The sequence below is a fragment of the Amblyomma maculatum genome, chromosome 5, assembly GCF_055883805.1.
Source record: "Amblyomma maculatum isolate TAMU_Amacu chromosome 5, ASM5588380v1, whole genome shotgun sequence".
Taxonomy (NCBI): Eukaryota; Metazoa; Arthropoda; class Arachnida; order Ixodida; family Ixodidae; genus Amblyomma; species Amblyomma maculatum.
Genome location: NC_139348.1, coordinates 122,761,064 through 122,777,105, shown reverse-complemented (window position 1 = coordinate 122,777,105; position 16,042 = coordinate 122,761,064). Strand labels below are relative to the sequence as shown.

The 16,042-nt window shown below is 45.5% G+C and overlaps 1 protein-coding gene across 1 annotated transcript in view; it reads right to left on the bottom strand.

Moving 5' to 3' along the window:
* LOC146189397 (sodium-coupled monocarboxylate transporter 1-like) overlaps positions 1-16,042 on the bottom strand; it is a 70,838-nt gene that overhangs the window by 19,711 nt on the left and 35,085 nt on the right. Inside the window, exons 7-9 of the mRNA XM_084605261.1 lie at positions 12,323-12,463; positions 12,114-12,243; positions 8,418-8,506 (exon numbers count right to left, since the gene is read on the bottom strand). Of these exons, the coding sequence (XP_084461387.1) occupies positions 8,418-8,506; positions 12,114-12,243; positions 12,323-12,463 (360 nt within the window). The remainder of the gene's footprint in view (positions 1-8,417; positions 8,507-12,113; positions 12,244-12,322; positions 12,464-16,042) is intronic.

The following is a 16,042-nucleotide window of genomic DNA, read 5'->3' as shown; positions in this document are numbered from 1 at the left end:
CAGCGACGCCTCTCGCTAATCGACTGTGAGTCCTGAGCAGCAAGAAATATTTCGCTTCGGGTCACTTCAGGTTAAAAAATATACTCTGTGACCATTCACATTTGCTAAAACTTGCATATTGGCCCTCCAGAATTTCCGACATCAAGAGTTACTACTAAATGTCGGAGGCCCATGTCGACTAAATTCAATCTGAATAATATTTTGTTTTATCGCTGGTGAGTATTGAACTGTGGCCATATTAAATATATTCCCAGTCGCGTTGGCTCATTGCGTTTAGGGCGCTGGGCTGCTGAGACAAAGAACGCGGTTCAGATTCTCGCTGCGGCGCCCCGTTCCGATGGAAACGGCATGCAGAAAGAACCCCCTGTGCTTCCCGAGCTCTGCGCACGTAAATCGTCACGATGGTGTCGAAAATAATCCTGAGCTTTCCATTAAGAAGTCCCCATAGCCCGTGTGTCGTTTGGCCCTGGAGTCAAACCATCACAGCGATGTTCGGTTCTCTTTTCCAGCAGCGTAAGTCGAGTTATAAGGGTTCAGAAAATGAATGCACATGCAAGAGTAAAGTGAGTAAAGTGACAAGGGGACATCTCGCGACATCCGTGCTTACAGCTCCATTTGTCGAAGACAATCTCAAAAGCAAGGCGCCCGTGTGCTGTGCGATGTCAGTGCACGTTAAAGAACCCCAGGTGGTCGAAATTTCCGGAGTCCTCCACTACGGCGTCTCTCATAGTCTGAGTCGCTTTGGGACGTTAAACCCACAAGCCAACCAACCAACCATAGTTCCCTTTAATGTCTACTGGATTGGATTGGAGAAACTTCATTGATCGAGAAGATCAATAGAACGTCGGCTTTCCCCCGGTGTAGTTGCTCTATCTCTCACGAGATGGCGCCAGCGTCAGTAGCTAACATTAACTAAAGTCCCTTGATAATTTGAAAGTAGCGACACTCTCCTCCGCGCCGCGCTTTCCTCCTCGATTCTCCTCGCGCGGCGGCGGCGAGCGCTGCGCACGACACGCTTTTTCCCCCTGACGCCCGCCGGCCGGCCGCAGCAGTGAGTGAAGCGCGAGCTTTTGGGCCAGGTCTGCGCTCCAGGAGTGCACAAAATTTTTGAAAAATTGCGAGAAAAGCATTGAGAATGTCGATAGTAAAGTTCATGAATTGATTGGTTTCTTCTTAGAACTGTTTGAATGGGGAATACTGATAAACAAAGCTTTCAGGCGAGTTCTGTGCTACAGACACTTTTTAAGTCTCATGATAAGGTTTTACTTTGTGCACTTAATCTAGTACTGCCTCTGACTTTGTGTTTGTTTTTTTTAGAGCGTGAAATCTGTCACCGCGGTAAAACTTCAGAAAACGATCCAGGCTGGTGCTTTGAACTTCAAGATTAGAGAAGGTTAAAGCAGGACTTAGTCTATTTCGCTACTGTCAAGCTATCTCTCTAAGCATAGTATATGTCACGTGATCAACCATAAGATTGGATTATTGGTTAATTGTACATGTATTTCAATCAGTTACTGGGCCAAATTATTTGATATTTAGTAAATTGCAATTAAAATCTAAATTTTAGCTGCAACACCGAACCGTATACCGTTGGAAAGCTTAGGCCAAGTGTAATGACACTGTGCTAGTTAGCGATCCGCGATAATCTGCGTTCATTAGTTAATTTTCTATAAAATCAAATTTTGAGCTGTTCCTTGCTGCTTCGAGGAAAGGAACAGGTTTGCCACGGCAGTCTTGATATGATGCTGATGGAGGAATTAAATAATTTTATGAGTACGTGGCCCCTCACTGACTTCGCGTGTGGTTAAAAGACAGCAGGGTACACTGGGAGAAGTGGTGGGCCCTATTGCCGATACACTGAAATTCTGGGGCAAGCATGCTGTGGTCTCATGCGCTGTGTAAAAGAGCTTGATTTCATTGAACGCAACAATCAAATAAAAAAATTACAAGGTGCACATAGGTCTTCAACGTGCGGAAATGAGAAAGCGTATAACTGCCAATTCATTAACTATCGCTATCCTATCTATCACTATATCTACTAATGCCAGAGACCTATCGTAACTGTCACTATCCGCAACGAACACTATCACCTCACTATCCGGGCCTATTACTATAATTTACTATTATTATCCGTAACAGTCACCATCATTACCTATCACTATTCATAACCATCACTATTTAATCTGATGCCGTCCCATGACCCATTGATATACTTCAATTTTCATTGACTTACGTTGTCAATCATATCTCTGTTATCTCATAATATCTGACGAGACAACTATACATTGACTTTTAATTCTTTACTTTCTTGTTTTCTCATAAATGGAGGTGGGAAAAGAGCAAGCCACAGAAATAACTGACTACTATCAGCGCGAGGTTCATGTCTCTGTCGAGGAGGCTTCCTTTACTTCAGGACAGGTCGGTGAGAGAAAATTGATGGAACTGCGTTTGGTCTGTTTTTTTTTTTGTTTTTCGAGTTCGTGTAATATTGGCGGCTCAAACTGGTCTTCAGTGAAATGTAGCTAGAACATAGAGCGATGAGATAATTACTCAGGCTAGGTGAAAAAAAAAATTCTTGCATACAATTGAAATGAGTAATATGTTACAGTGTTAAGAATTGTTGCTCGCAAAATGTTCCCCTATTTTTACATAATAACTATAATCATCATTGATTGTTTAAGTTTCGTAAATACAGAAAATTGATGCAATGATTCCGGCTGATTTGACATCGATGGGATAACTTTTCTCGCAATAAATGAATACGCGGAATCGCGCTTTTAGAGCTCCAGCTTTCAAAGCGAAGGTAACCTGCCAACGCCTAGTAGTCATGGTCAAAGTGAAGCGTGTGTGATCATATGAACACCTCTTGCACATTGGCCGTATCCCTGATAAAACGAACGCATATTTTTTAACCCACGCGTGCGTCGAAGCATGGCAAGACACATTCAAGAATTGAAAAAAAGAAAAAATGCCATACGACCTAACTAGTGCAGATTACCCGCAATACCTCGGGTTTACTTGCCAAAGAGTTTTTCAGGGCCAGCATTCGTTGCTCCCGAGTAACCGACGCACACTACAAGTAAAAGCTGGAAAGGCTAGCTCCTCTACAAGCCCGAATTTTGATTTTTAGTGAAGGAGGCCAGGGATCCTAGCATAATCGCGACAAATGCAATCGAGAGACTGTAATTTTCCAGTTATTTCTGACAGCAAAAAGCAGATTATAGCGCCCTGTTTCTGACTGTACAGAAGTCGAAGCGTGTTAAATGATGGAGCCTTGGAGCCTCGCAGAATATTCAGCATGCTGCAGAGGACAACCTTATTTTTATACAATGAACATGCTGCCGCCGCAAAAATATTGAGCAGCAAGCAGGAATAAAAAACGCAGCGTCAGGTGACGCGTTATTACGGGGAGTGAGAAAGGCACTCGACGTCGCAAACAACTCTTGTTTCTAGGAATAAACGTCTTTCGACTAATCTTGTGAATCCATTGACTCGTGCGCAAGCCGTCACGCTTGCCTTGAGATATCATGAATACCGCATAACCATCTTGTCGCTTGCTGCAGTTGTACGCGCAACAGCACGGCATAGAGCTTGCACGCTGCAATAAAAGCACAGCGCGCAATATTCGCTCGCAGAGACTAGGGGAAAAATGGCGCGAAGGAAAAAGAAAACACAAGGAAAACGCCGGACGCGCGTCGGTTTCCAATGACAACGGCAGGGAGACCAATCGTCGCTCAGGAAATCGGGCGGAGAGCCGGCCTTCAGCGAAGGGGCGCGCAAGGGGCGAGGAGGAGGCGAGGAGGTAGCGCGGCGGCGGCAAAGTTCAATCGTTGGCGTAACTTTCAAAGTATCAAGGGGCTTTAACATTAACTATCGAGAGATGGCACCAGCATCACGGCAACACTAAAACCCCTTGATACTTTGAAAGTTACGCCAACGATTGAACTTTGCCGCCGCCGCGCTACCTCCTCGCCTCCTCCTCGCCCCTTGCGCGCCCCTTCGCTGAAGGCCGGCTCTCCGCCCGATTTCCTGAGCGACGATTGGTCTCCCTGCCGTTGTCATTGGAAACCGACGCGCGTCCGGCGTTTTCCTTGTGTTTTCTTTTTCCTTCGCGCCATTTTTCCCCTAGTCTCTGCGAGCGAATATTGCGCGCTGTGCTTTTATTGCAGCGTGCAAGCTCTATGCCGTGCTGTTGCGCGTACAACTGCAGCAAGCGACTTGAAGATGGTTATGCGGTATTCATGATATCTCAAGGCAAGCGTGACGGCTTGCGCACGAGTCAATGGATTCACAAGATTAGTCGAAAGACGTTTATTCCTAGAAACAAGAGTTGTTTGCGACGTCGAGTGCCTTTCTCACTCCCCGTAATAACGCGTCACCTGACGCTGCGTTTTTTATTCCTGCTTGCTGCTCAATATTTTTGCGGCGGCAGCATGTTCATTGTATAAAAATAAGGTTGTCCTCTGCAGCATGCTGAATATTCTGCGAGGCTCCAAGGCTCCATCATTTAACACGCTTCGACTTCTGTACAGTCAGAAACAGGGCGCTATAATCTGCTTTTTGCTGTCAGAAATAACTGGAAAATTACAGTCTCTCGATTGCATTTGTCGCGATTATGCTAGGATCCCTGGCCTCCTTCACTAAAAATCAAAATTCGGGCTTGTAGAGGAGCTAGCCTTTCCAGCTTTTACTTGTAGTGTGCGTCGGTTACTCGGGAGCAATGAATGCTGGCCCTGAAAAACTCTTTGGCAAGTAAACCCGAGGTATTGCGGGTAATCTGCACTAGTTAGGTCGTATGGCATTTTTTCTTTTTTTTTCAATTCTTGAATGTGTCTTGCCATGCTTCGACGCACGCGTGGGTTAAAAAATATGCGTTCGTTTTATCAGGGATACGGCCAATGTGCAGGAGGTGTTCATATGATCACACACGCTTCACTTTGACCATGACTACTAGGCGTTGGCAGGTTACCTTCGCTTTGAAAGCTGGAGCTCTAAAAGCGCGATTCCGCGTATTCATTTATTGCGAGAAAAGTTATCCCATCGATGTCAAATCAGCCGGAATCATTGCATCAATTTTCTGTGTTTACGAAACTTAAACAATCAATGATGATTATAGTTATTATGTAAAAATAGGGGAACATTTTGCGAGCAACAATTCTTAACACTGTAACATATTACTCATTTCAATTGTATGCAAGAATTTTTTTTTTTCACCTAGCCTGAGTAATTATCTCATCGCTCTATGTTCTAGCTACATTTCACTGAAGACCAGTTTGAGCCGCCAATATTACACGAACTCGAAAAACAAAAAAAAAAACAGACCAAACGCAGTTCCATCAATTTTCTCTCACCGACCTGTCCTGAAGTAAAGGAAGCCTCCTCGACAGAGACATGAACCTCGCGCTGATAGTAGTCAGTTATTTCTGTGGCTTGCTCTTTTCCCACCTCCATTTATGAGAAAACAAGAAAGTAAAGAATTAAAAGTCAATGTATAGTTGTCTCGTCAGATATTATGAGATAACAGAGATATGACTGACAACGTAAGTCAATGAAAATTGAAGTATATCAATGGGTCATGGGACGGCATCAGATTAAATAGTGATGGTTATGAATAGTGATAGGTAATGATGGTGACTGTTACGGATAATAATAGTAAATTATAGTAATAGGCCCGGATAGTGAGGTGATAGTGTTCGTTGCGGATAGTGACAGTTACGATAGGTCTCTGGCATTAGTAGATATAGTGATAGATAGGATAGCGATAGTTAATGAATTGGCAGTTATACGCTTTCTCATTTCCGCACGTTGAAGACCTATGTGCACCTTGTAATTTTTTTATTTGATTGTTGCGTTCAATGAAATCAAGCTCTTTTACACAGCGCATGAGACCACAGCATGCTTGCCCCAGAATTTCAGTGTATCGGCAATAGGGCCCACCACTTCTCCTAGTGTACCCTGCTGTCTTTTAACCACACGCGAAGTCAGTGAGGGGCCACGTACTCATAAAATTATTTAATTCCTCCATCAGCATCATATCAAGACTGCCGTGGCAAACCTGTTCCTTTCCTCGAAGCAGCAAGGAACAGCTCAAAATTTGATTTTATAGAAAATTAACTAATGAACGCAGATTATCGCGGATCGCTAACTAGCACAGTGTCATTACACTTGGCCTAAGCTTTCCAACGGTATACGGTTCGGTGTTGCAGCTAAAATTTAGATTTTAATTGCAATTTACTAAATATCAAATAATTTGGCCCAGTAACTGATTGAAATACATGTACAATTAACCAATAATCCAATCTTATGGTTGATCACGTGACATATACTATGCTTAGAGAGATAGCTTGACAGTAGCGAAATAGACTAAGTCCTGCTTTAACCTTCTCTAATCTTGAAGTTCAAAGCACCAGCCTGGATCGTTTTCTGAAGTTTTACCGCGGTGACAGATTTCACGCTCTAAAAAAAACAAACACAAAGTCAGAGGCAGTACTAGATTAAGTGCACAAAGTAAAACCTTATCATGAGACTTAAAAAGTGTCTGTAGCACAGAACTCGCCTGAAAGCTTTGTTTATCAGTATTCCCCATTCAAACAGTTCTAAGAAGAAACCAATCAATTCATGAACTTTACTATCGACATTCTCAATGCTTTTCTCGCAACTTTTCAAAAATTTTGTGCACTCCTGGAGCGCAGACCTGGCCCAAAAGCTCGCGCTTCACTCACTGCTGCGGCCGGCCGGCGGGCGTCAGGGGGAAAAAGCGTGTCGTGCGCAGCGCTCGCCGCCGCCGCGCGAGGAGAATCGAGGAGGAAAGCGCGGCGCGGAGGAGAGTGTCGCTACTTTCAAATTATCAAGGGACTTTAGGCAACACTAGAGTTACTATATAGGCTCTCTAGACAACACCAGTGCCACCTACGGCTTCGTCGCGGTGCACGCGAGAGTTGACGAGATGATTCGGCACAGGGAACTTGACGCGAGCGAATGCATCCTCATGGGCACTCCGCAAGACGAGGCTCGCGAGAACTTTTCCCGTCTGCTCGTCTCGTCCAGCCACGGAGATAACCCCTTCCCAGGAGTGGGCGAACATTTGCCTGTAACCTTGCTGGTGAATCGGATGATCTAGGTTCATTAGCGTGTTTTATTACTAACTGACGTTGTTCATCATCACCATCAGCAGCAGCAGCCTGACTTTACCTACTGTAGGGCGAAGGCCTCTGCCATGTTTCCCCACTTAACCTGGTTATGTGCTAGCTGCATCCACTTGACTCCTGCGAACTTCTTAACCGCATCCGCCCACCTAACTTTCTGCCGCCTCCTGCTACGCTTTCCTTGCCTTGGAATCCAGTTTGTTACCCTAAGCGACCATCGGTTATCCTCTCTTCGCACTACATGTCCTGCCCATGCCCATTTTTTCCTCTTAATTTCCACTAAAATGTCGGTAACTTGAGTTATTTCTCTAACACTCTGCACGCTTCCTATCTCTTAATGTTACCCCTACCATTTTTCGTTCTATAGCCCTCTGGGTTGTCTTCAACTTAAGTAGAACTCTCTTGGTTAGCCTCCGCGTTTCAGCCCCATAGGTGAGTACAGGTAAGATGCAGCTGTTTTATACTTACCTCTTTAGCGATTACACTGACGTTGTTATTGCAACAATAAAGGCCTAGTTGTTGTCAGCATGCGTTCCATCGTTCCCAAGAGTACGGCCCACTGTGGTCGGCGTATGCTCACTAGCGCGCGGGGTGGGGTCTGCGGTTTTTGACTGTCAGCCGCGACTAAGCGGTGAAAACGTATGTATTATCCTATTATAACCCCACATGTTAGATTACCTTCAATCTCCTATTTGGCTGTCGTGATGAAAGCTGCTGGTGAGCACTGACCTTGTCAACGATGGTGAAGGCCAAACTCAATAAACTAAATCAAGATGTAGTCACTCGCTTCACTTATCTGTAATGCGGATAGGGTGCATAGAACAGGTAGTCTGTAGGTTACACGTCATCGCCATTTTTATCGTGGTAGCAATGGACGTCGATGACGAAAAAAAAAAAACGCTCAAGGACGCCATATAAGTGAAATTGAAATTAAAATGTCTTGTGAGCATCTCCTGAGCCCAATAATTCTTATGGGAGACCTTATGTACAAATAAAGACAATACCTGTCATTTTATATCCTTAAAGTTTGGCGTCGCGACCGCTCCAGTGATATAAATACGGAAGTATAAAAACATAACAGACTTGGGATAGAACCTTCATATTATAACGGCTCAAAGGTTTGTACTCAGGTGCGTGCAAGCAATGCTTGTTATTTTGCTCCAGTGCATTGTACATAGTTAAAGAACTTAGCTCGCACGCGCTGTCTTTCAATAACAAACTCAGCAGGCTAAAATTTTCCTGTGAGAAGACAGTGTCAGCTATTCATCTCACCTTGTGGAGGCGCTGAGAAGACCAGCGAGGAACAAGCCTCGCAGCATTGGAACATCATACAGCCTTTCCTTCATGAAGTACGGAACAACCTGAAAAGGAAAGATGTTCATGGTTACACAAAATCCTCCTGGTATATATAGAGGGTGACCAAATTTGAACTGAATATATATTTTTAAATAAACCATTAGATTTGTACGAGCTATTAGAGTCAATGCAAACCAGACACCAGAACCAGATTTATTTATTTCAAGAACAAAAATCTATAAATGATTTTTTAAATTTACAGATTTTCTTGTCATTTTATTTACAGATACATCGGCAGCTACAGCTGCCGAGGTAAACGTTTTTGAGAACAATGGTTTCATATCAGCCAATGCAGTTTACTCTGACTTGCGTTGAAGTGCCAATCATATTTATACATGGCCGTTGTAAAGGTCATTCAAGTCCTTACTGTTGATCACTGTTAGCGCTTCGACGCTTCTCGGAAAGCAGCTTCTTGTGCTCGCACTGCGGGGTGACCACCTGGGGTAAATTGTTCTCGGATCAGTGTTAGTCTCCTGTATATATATCACATATCGGTACAGTGACGCCGCGCTTAAACTAGCGAACGGTAGCTTATACAGCCTTCGCGGTGGTGATGCCTTACCATATCCCTTCTAACTCTGCTCTCGTCGGCTCGCTTAGCACCTGAAAATGGCTGCATGTATCCAGGAAGCCCTCACATGTGATGTTCGTGAAAACTATGTACCGAAAGGACGCCGGCCGGTGAGGATGATGAATTTCGGCTGTGCATTCGTATGCCTTCCCCGAGCTTATTGTCTTCCGGTGTTCCTAGGGGTTGCTGGGTGCCAACCTTTTATTTGTGATTCGTGCTCTTTTTCGTCTTGTCGCTGCGAACTAGGTCCACGCGTTACATGTAGAGCGACGGACGCAATTAAAGCATTGACTGTTCCCCGTCCGATATTTCGACTCCCTGAATTTTTATCAGTTTCTCTGCGGGTAGTCTCAAAAATTAGACTGTCTAAGTGGTCGCTTGATGTATTGACCTTGAAATATAAAATGAAAATTTAAAAGGTATGTTTTGAAGATTCAGTGCGACAGCTCTTGAGACAACTAGTCATAATCAGCTTGGGTGTAAAATATGAAATCAATTGGGATAGCAAAAACTCTAGCAGTAAACCTATGTCGTGAACCGTGGCTGAATCAAAAAGCACTTAAGCAAGCTAATAAACTACCTGTTAAAACCTGATACATTCCTGGTCGAGAAAGCCTGCTCATAACTGATATAAAAGCGAGAGCGTTACGGCCCCGCTGGTGAGATGCTCTTGTGTGAGGGCTTTGACAAATAGTATCAAAACTTTTCTGCTAGTATTCGCTATGTGTGTGTGTTCTAAGTGATTTTCTCTGCTTGACGCGACATCTATCAGCTGTATCTGAAACCTCGGTCTGAAAGCACGAAATTGTGGTTAGATATTTAGTTGTTTCTAATGCTCTTTGCAAGCTCTCCTCCAGCGTGACCAGCGAACATATGCTTATGCAACGAGAAATCGTGTAACACCGCCTGAGGCTCAGTATGGCCAATAGTCGCGTCGTAATATTAAGAAAATTGGAGCCACGTGGAGGTCGGCCAGTGCTGAGTATAGTGAGTACTGAGTACGACAGGTGTACGATTGCTAAAGATGGTGACGTCAGTCACGGATGGGTCGCTGGATACGGCAGTGATGCACCGGTGATGCTCGGCTTGGTGTGCACTTAGTACAGCCGCTTGATGACGTCATCTAATTTTTCTTGCCATCGCTGGTGAGTTTTGTGACCATCTCAAGAGCTTTAATGACGCCGACCAGACTTCAAATGAGCACTGCCCACTATTGAAGTGACACAGGTGTACCCTGGTCTCTACCTCAGTACATGACGAAGCAGATAGAACACCGAAGCCAACATGCAATGCGAGGACACGAATAAGTGGCCTTGCAGTTTTCGGCAATCGCATAGTTACCGCTTTAGTGGACATAGGAGCCGGCTACTCAGTCATCAGTAGACCGTTCGCCACCCAGCTCAAGAATATAACGACCGCTTGGGATGGCCCGCTGATTCGCACCTCTAGTGGTAACCTTAATATGGTGTCAGGGTGATGCACTGTCAGAGTAACCATAAATGGACTTACCCTAAGAGCTTCGTGGTCCTACATCATTGTTCGCGTGACGTGATTTTGGGCATGGACTTTCTTAATGAACATCTTGCGATAATTCACCTTCGCTCAAAACTCACCAAACCTTCCACAGATAACGCCATAGCTGCTGCGGCAAGTTCGGTGAATCACCTTGTTCTAAACATTCTTGACGAAGAATATTGAGCGCACCGCCACAATCAAGCGTCGTATATAGTCATCGTAGACACCGGAGATGCCGAAAACACCGATAGCGCCACCGAGGGAAGCGCACAGTCGCTTCTGGATCGAGGACTGGACATCGCAAGAGGCATCGCCCATTTCCGAAATGAACAAGCTCTAGTGCTGGCAACGCATCTCAACAAAAACACAACGATTGGTTTCCTCGATTAGTTAGCAGACATCCAAGCAACACACACACACACACACGCACGCACGCACACACGCACACACACACACACACACACACGCACACACACACACACACACACACACACACACACACACACACACACACACACACACACACACACACACACACACACACACACACACACACACACACACACACACACACACACACACACGCGCGCGCGCGCGTGTGTGTTTGTGTGTGTGCGTGTGCGTGCGTGTGTTTGTGTGTGTGTGATAACATAACCACATAATAAATTGGTTATATTGATTAAGCAAGTATCAAAGCGTATGCACGCAAACGAGAATTACCATAAGGAGCTATAGGTGGGAGCCATGAGCGCTGTCGCGCCATGTGCCTAAAGGCTAAGCCTAAATATCTATGCAATTTTTCTACCTTTGAAAAAGAATTGCAAACAGCCAATATGTTTTACTCTCTTCCAGGAACCTTCAGATATTTTGCCTATGTTCGCATGCCCGCTGCAATGCCACCCTACTGAAAAAATTGCACGAGGCAATGACCTCACATTTCCTCACACAATCTCACTCAATTCACGTCACAAATCACACACAAGTCGCATATAATTGCATGCGGTCTCATAGTTTCTTGTACATTATCATAAATTATGTACGATATTTTATAATAATGATGTGCACCGTATCAGAGTCTATGCGATTAGATGAGATTTTATGAGGTAGAACTTCTGGTTTTTCAGTAGGGCAGCCAAGCATATGTATGCTGGGCCAGGCAATTTCTCACCATTTTTCTTCTTTTATCTCCTGCCTATAAGAGGGCCTGCAATATGAAGAAATCATCCTCCTACCAGGGTGAATATCAGAATTATGGGAGAAAAAAGCTTGTGTCCGCCGGAAAATACGGTGATACCTGGAGGCACGTGGACTGAACCCTGTACCACCTGCATGCGAGGTGGCTGCTCCGGACACGATGTAATGCGGCGGTATTTTATGATAATACTTTAATCGGAATCAGCATAATGACAGTGCCTATTCGTTTCTGGGTTTCATTCGCTTCCCGGTCCCGGTGCCGGTGCCGGTGCCATAACGAAGCATGTGCCCTGCTTTAATGGCAGCATGAAAAGCGGTGGGATAGAAATCACCTGGTCGTAAGTGTTGATTGTCCCGGACAGCATTAGGTCACAATCCCTGTACCAGTAGATGATGGATAAGGCTCCGCACGTTGCCACCAGGAAGAATGACACGACAGCCAGACCGCCGATGACAGCAATCCTGGAACAGAAGGAATACAAATAATGCTTATGGGCTGTGCAACACTTTCGCTTATAGCACAAAGGGGAAATGTGCCCACCTTTTAGCTTCTCTCAGTGTCCTGGCAGCAACGAATCTTTGCACTGCCATCTGGTCGAATCCTGTTCGCACTATGGTGAAGGACAGTCCTCCCACCAGACCACTCCAGAGGTTCTCGTCGGTATTCACGTCGAAATCAGTTCTGCATATAGGAGGAGACATTCGCTGGCAGGTTTACGTAGTGAGAGGAGCTATCAACGCAATCATGTCATACGATCCAGTGGATGGATTAAACAAAGTTAGGACAATTATGCTTCTCAATAATGCTTTTCATACAGGCAGCTGTTTTTTACTTTTGCGATCTCGAACAGTCGGATTTGTGAATAGGCAATTGCTTCTTGACTGCAGCTGTGACGTATGGCACAGAGATCATGTGAGCACTGAGTACTATCCGCCGGAAGGCTTCATTTGCATACGGTCACGTGGCTCGAGTGTGACACGTTAGTGACCTGGCCACATGAACGTAACAGGGTGATGTCGTAGTCATGTGATGGACGACACTGACAGATACATTAGGAATGGTCTCCTAACTGCTTTGTAGAACAGTTGACGTACACTTGTATAGACAATATGTATTTCATATGTAGCTGGGGCAGCTTCATAGGGTTAACAATATAAATTTAGGGGCACTGCTGAGGGTGCAGTTACTTCACGAAACGAAGATAACTTCGCTCCATGGGTGACGCTACTGGTGTATAATAATTCAAATCACGAAATAATCTGTTTGAATCCCACGAATGGTAAGGTGCATTTACTCTCAGCTGCTTCTGAAATTGTCTCATTCAGTACCATCCGGTAAGTAAGTAACTTTTCCCGGATATTTACTGCAGAAAATGACACAGGTCATTTTCAGCGCATTGTCGTTTTTGAATCGCCTGACAATGAAGCGACCAGAACAATTCGAGTCGCAATAAAATGAAATACAAATGCACCTGAGTGGGCGCGAAGGGACGCCAGCACCGTAACATAAGGGGCAGGTGATCACAGCGTCCGACGTTTCGGGTTCACGTGTGCCAGAAGAGCAGACCCTGCGTAATGGCATTCTTAACGGGCAGGGTATAGAACAAATTTTCGGGTGCATTCCAGCACACAGGCGACGAAGAAGTCGCTCTAACTCTCTCCTTATCGTGGCGAGAATGAGCGTATGTTCAATTTTTTTGTAGATTTTTTGTGGTCAAAAAGACACTGAGGTTTCACAATTAATGAAACACATCAAGGTTAAGTCTGTTAAATGCGCCTTTTGTTAATAAGAGTCGAAGTATTTAATGCCTGTCATCAAACTTTTCTGTACGTGTGTGTTACGTCAGGATAAGCAAAAAACAACGAAGTTTAAGGTTTCCCTTCCGCACTGACGCTTCCAAATATGGACGACTTTAGGTTGGTTAACCACAGACTTTCAGGACCAGCCCCCGCGAGCAACCAAGTCGGTATATCACCCGTAGCCGTGCTTTTCCATGGTCACGTCGCGATAGGCCATGTCCAGCTATGGCGATTCACTTCTCTTGTCAGGTCGGTTTGCCAGAGCTCCAGAGCGTGGCCCCTTCGTACGCGAGTGACACCCTGCTCTGGCCCAATCGTAGGTTGTGGGCCAGCCTGAGCTGCATCTTTTAAGGTTTAAAGGGGTTTTCTAGGGACGCCAGTGAGGCAATAGGAAATGAAGGAAAGTAGCCACGAAGTCACTACTGAGCGAGAGTGGGAACACCTCATTAATCAAGGCATATGGAGATGGACGGTATTTTCTAACCTTTGGCGCGGGGAATAAATAGTTAGTACGTAAAATCGCCTCGCCAACCGAAACAGCGGGGCAGGCGGAAATTTTGTTGCTTCCGCTTCGCCAGAAATCCACACCCGGAGCTGTTCACACTGGTTCACACTGGTTCACGCTGGTTCACGCTACACGCTCTATGTTCCTTCGCCCCTCCCCCCACCCCCCTCCCTCCCCACAGCTTCTGTGGGTTACTCGCGTAACACTGCCCGCGGACAGGTAGCACCACAAATAACGAGCCCTGTGCTACTTGACGAGTGTGCCTGCTCTCCCGAACCCGCAATCGCAAAGCGGGGGAGGACGGGGAAGGGCTTTTCCCTACGACCACACAAACGCGTGGCTTCGTCGAGGCTATGTCAACTGCTAATTTATGGCACCGCCCGGAGGCTCGCCGTACGATACGCGCAGAACGGCCAAGTCGCATTTACAGCGTGGCCGCAACGGCGAAAAACGAAAAGCAGCATCGTCCGCCGTTTGGAATGACAGCTGTACCTCGCAATGTTGCCAAAGGTCTGTCACAATAGCGCGTCGGGGCTCGGTGCGTGCATCCAGCCAGCAAGTGTCGACATCTAGTTGTCGCTTTACCGTCGGTGTCGCAGCATATCAACATGGAGGCTCGCTATCAGCTCACGTTCATTGACGCGCTCAGCCAATACGCTTAGCTCTACAAATTTTCCTCTTCTACTTCCTAATATCTCTGCGATTACATTAACGTTTCGTATTTATTAATACAAAAATATATCCCTTCCGTCAGTGGCGGTTGGATCCTGGTTTATGTGTATGATTACGAAGCCTCTCATCTGCCTTGCAGTTATTTGCTAGTCATGGGACCACGTGACATAGCGAAGAAGAGTGGTGGCGGTAGGTTGGAGAGACAGCCTCCTGTCGGGGCTAAAAGTAAAGCAAACAATAAAACGTGGTAACGATCACGTATGAATGACAGAAACAAGTAGCAGTGCTATTGCTTCTGTGCTATCGCACTGCATTCCCTTGAAGCGTTCCTATAATTTCAAGCCCGCATTACTTTGTGTCTGTTCAGTTGTTTTTCTTTTTATCAACTAAATGTTCCCAAGACGAGGCCTGTAAAGCAACCATACGTGCCAGCGTTTGGAAGACGATAAGATTGGCAATGCTACCAGCGAGAACGGTCATATGGCTGCCATGCGTCGCTGACGCGTCTGTCAACTGTCCGCCAGTTCCACCTAGGGTTCGGAGCACTTCTGCTGTAAATGTGGACGAGTCTCCAGAATATTCTTGCATTTAAAAACAGAAAACAGAATGTATGGAGAGTTTCGAACATAGGAATACAAAACTTTAAAAATAAAAGACAGGATTACAAAACAAAAGCTGTCAAGAATGAGCGGCAAAAATATTAACAGGCAAGCAACCGGTTCGTACGACGTCAATGAGTGAGCATGACTCTTTGTCACTGCAGAGGTTGCCACATAGGCTTATTTACATTGATCTGTTTGCATTTCTTTGGTACTTCCTTTCGTTCAAGCGCGTGGCTTGTGGTCCGCTCACTTCGCTCTCTTTGACGCAGCTTTCGCTGTACCCCCACGGTTATACATAACTTCATCACACACGCAGAAGCATCCCGTTCCTGTTCTCACGACGTCTGCTTTGGTTACTTAGTAGGATGCGTGAAAAGTTCACAGCCCAGACGTCGCGACTTCAGATACTGTTGTCTGCGCGTATATTTCATTTTCGTTTGCTTTGGTCGTTGCTCGGCGGCCTCAGATGGACTAGAACAGTCATGTGGCCAACACCCCTAATGTCGTGCATCAAAATAATAATCCGAGTTCTAGATAGCACTACGACCGCCAAAGCGAGACCTCGGGTGGCCGCAGCTACGTAGTGAAGAGGCGTAGGTATGAGGAAAAAAAAGAACAAGAAGAAAAAGGGACGACGAAAAGAGGACGGAGACGAAGAAGAACAAGACGACGAAGAAGAAAA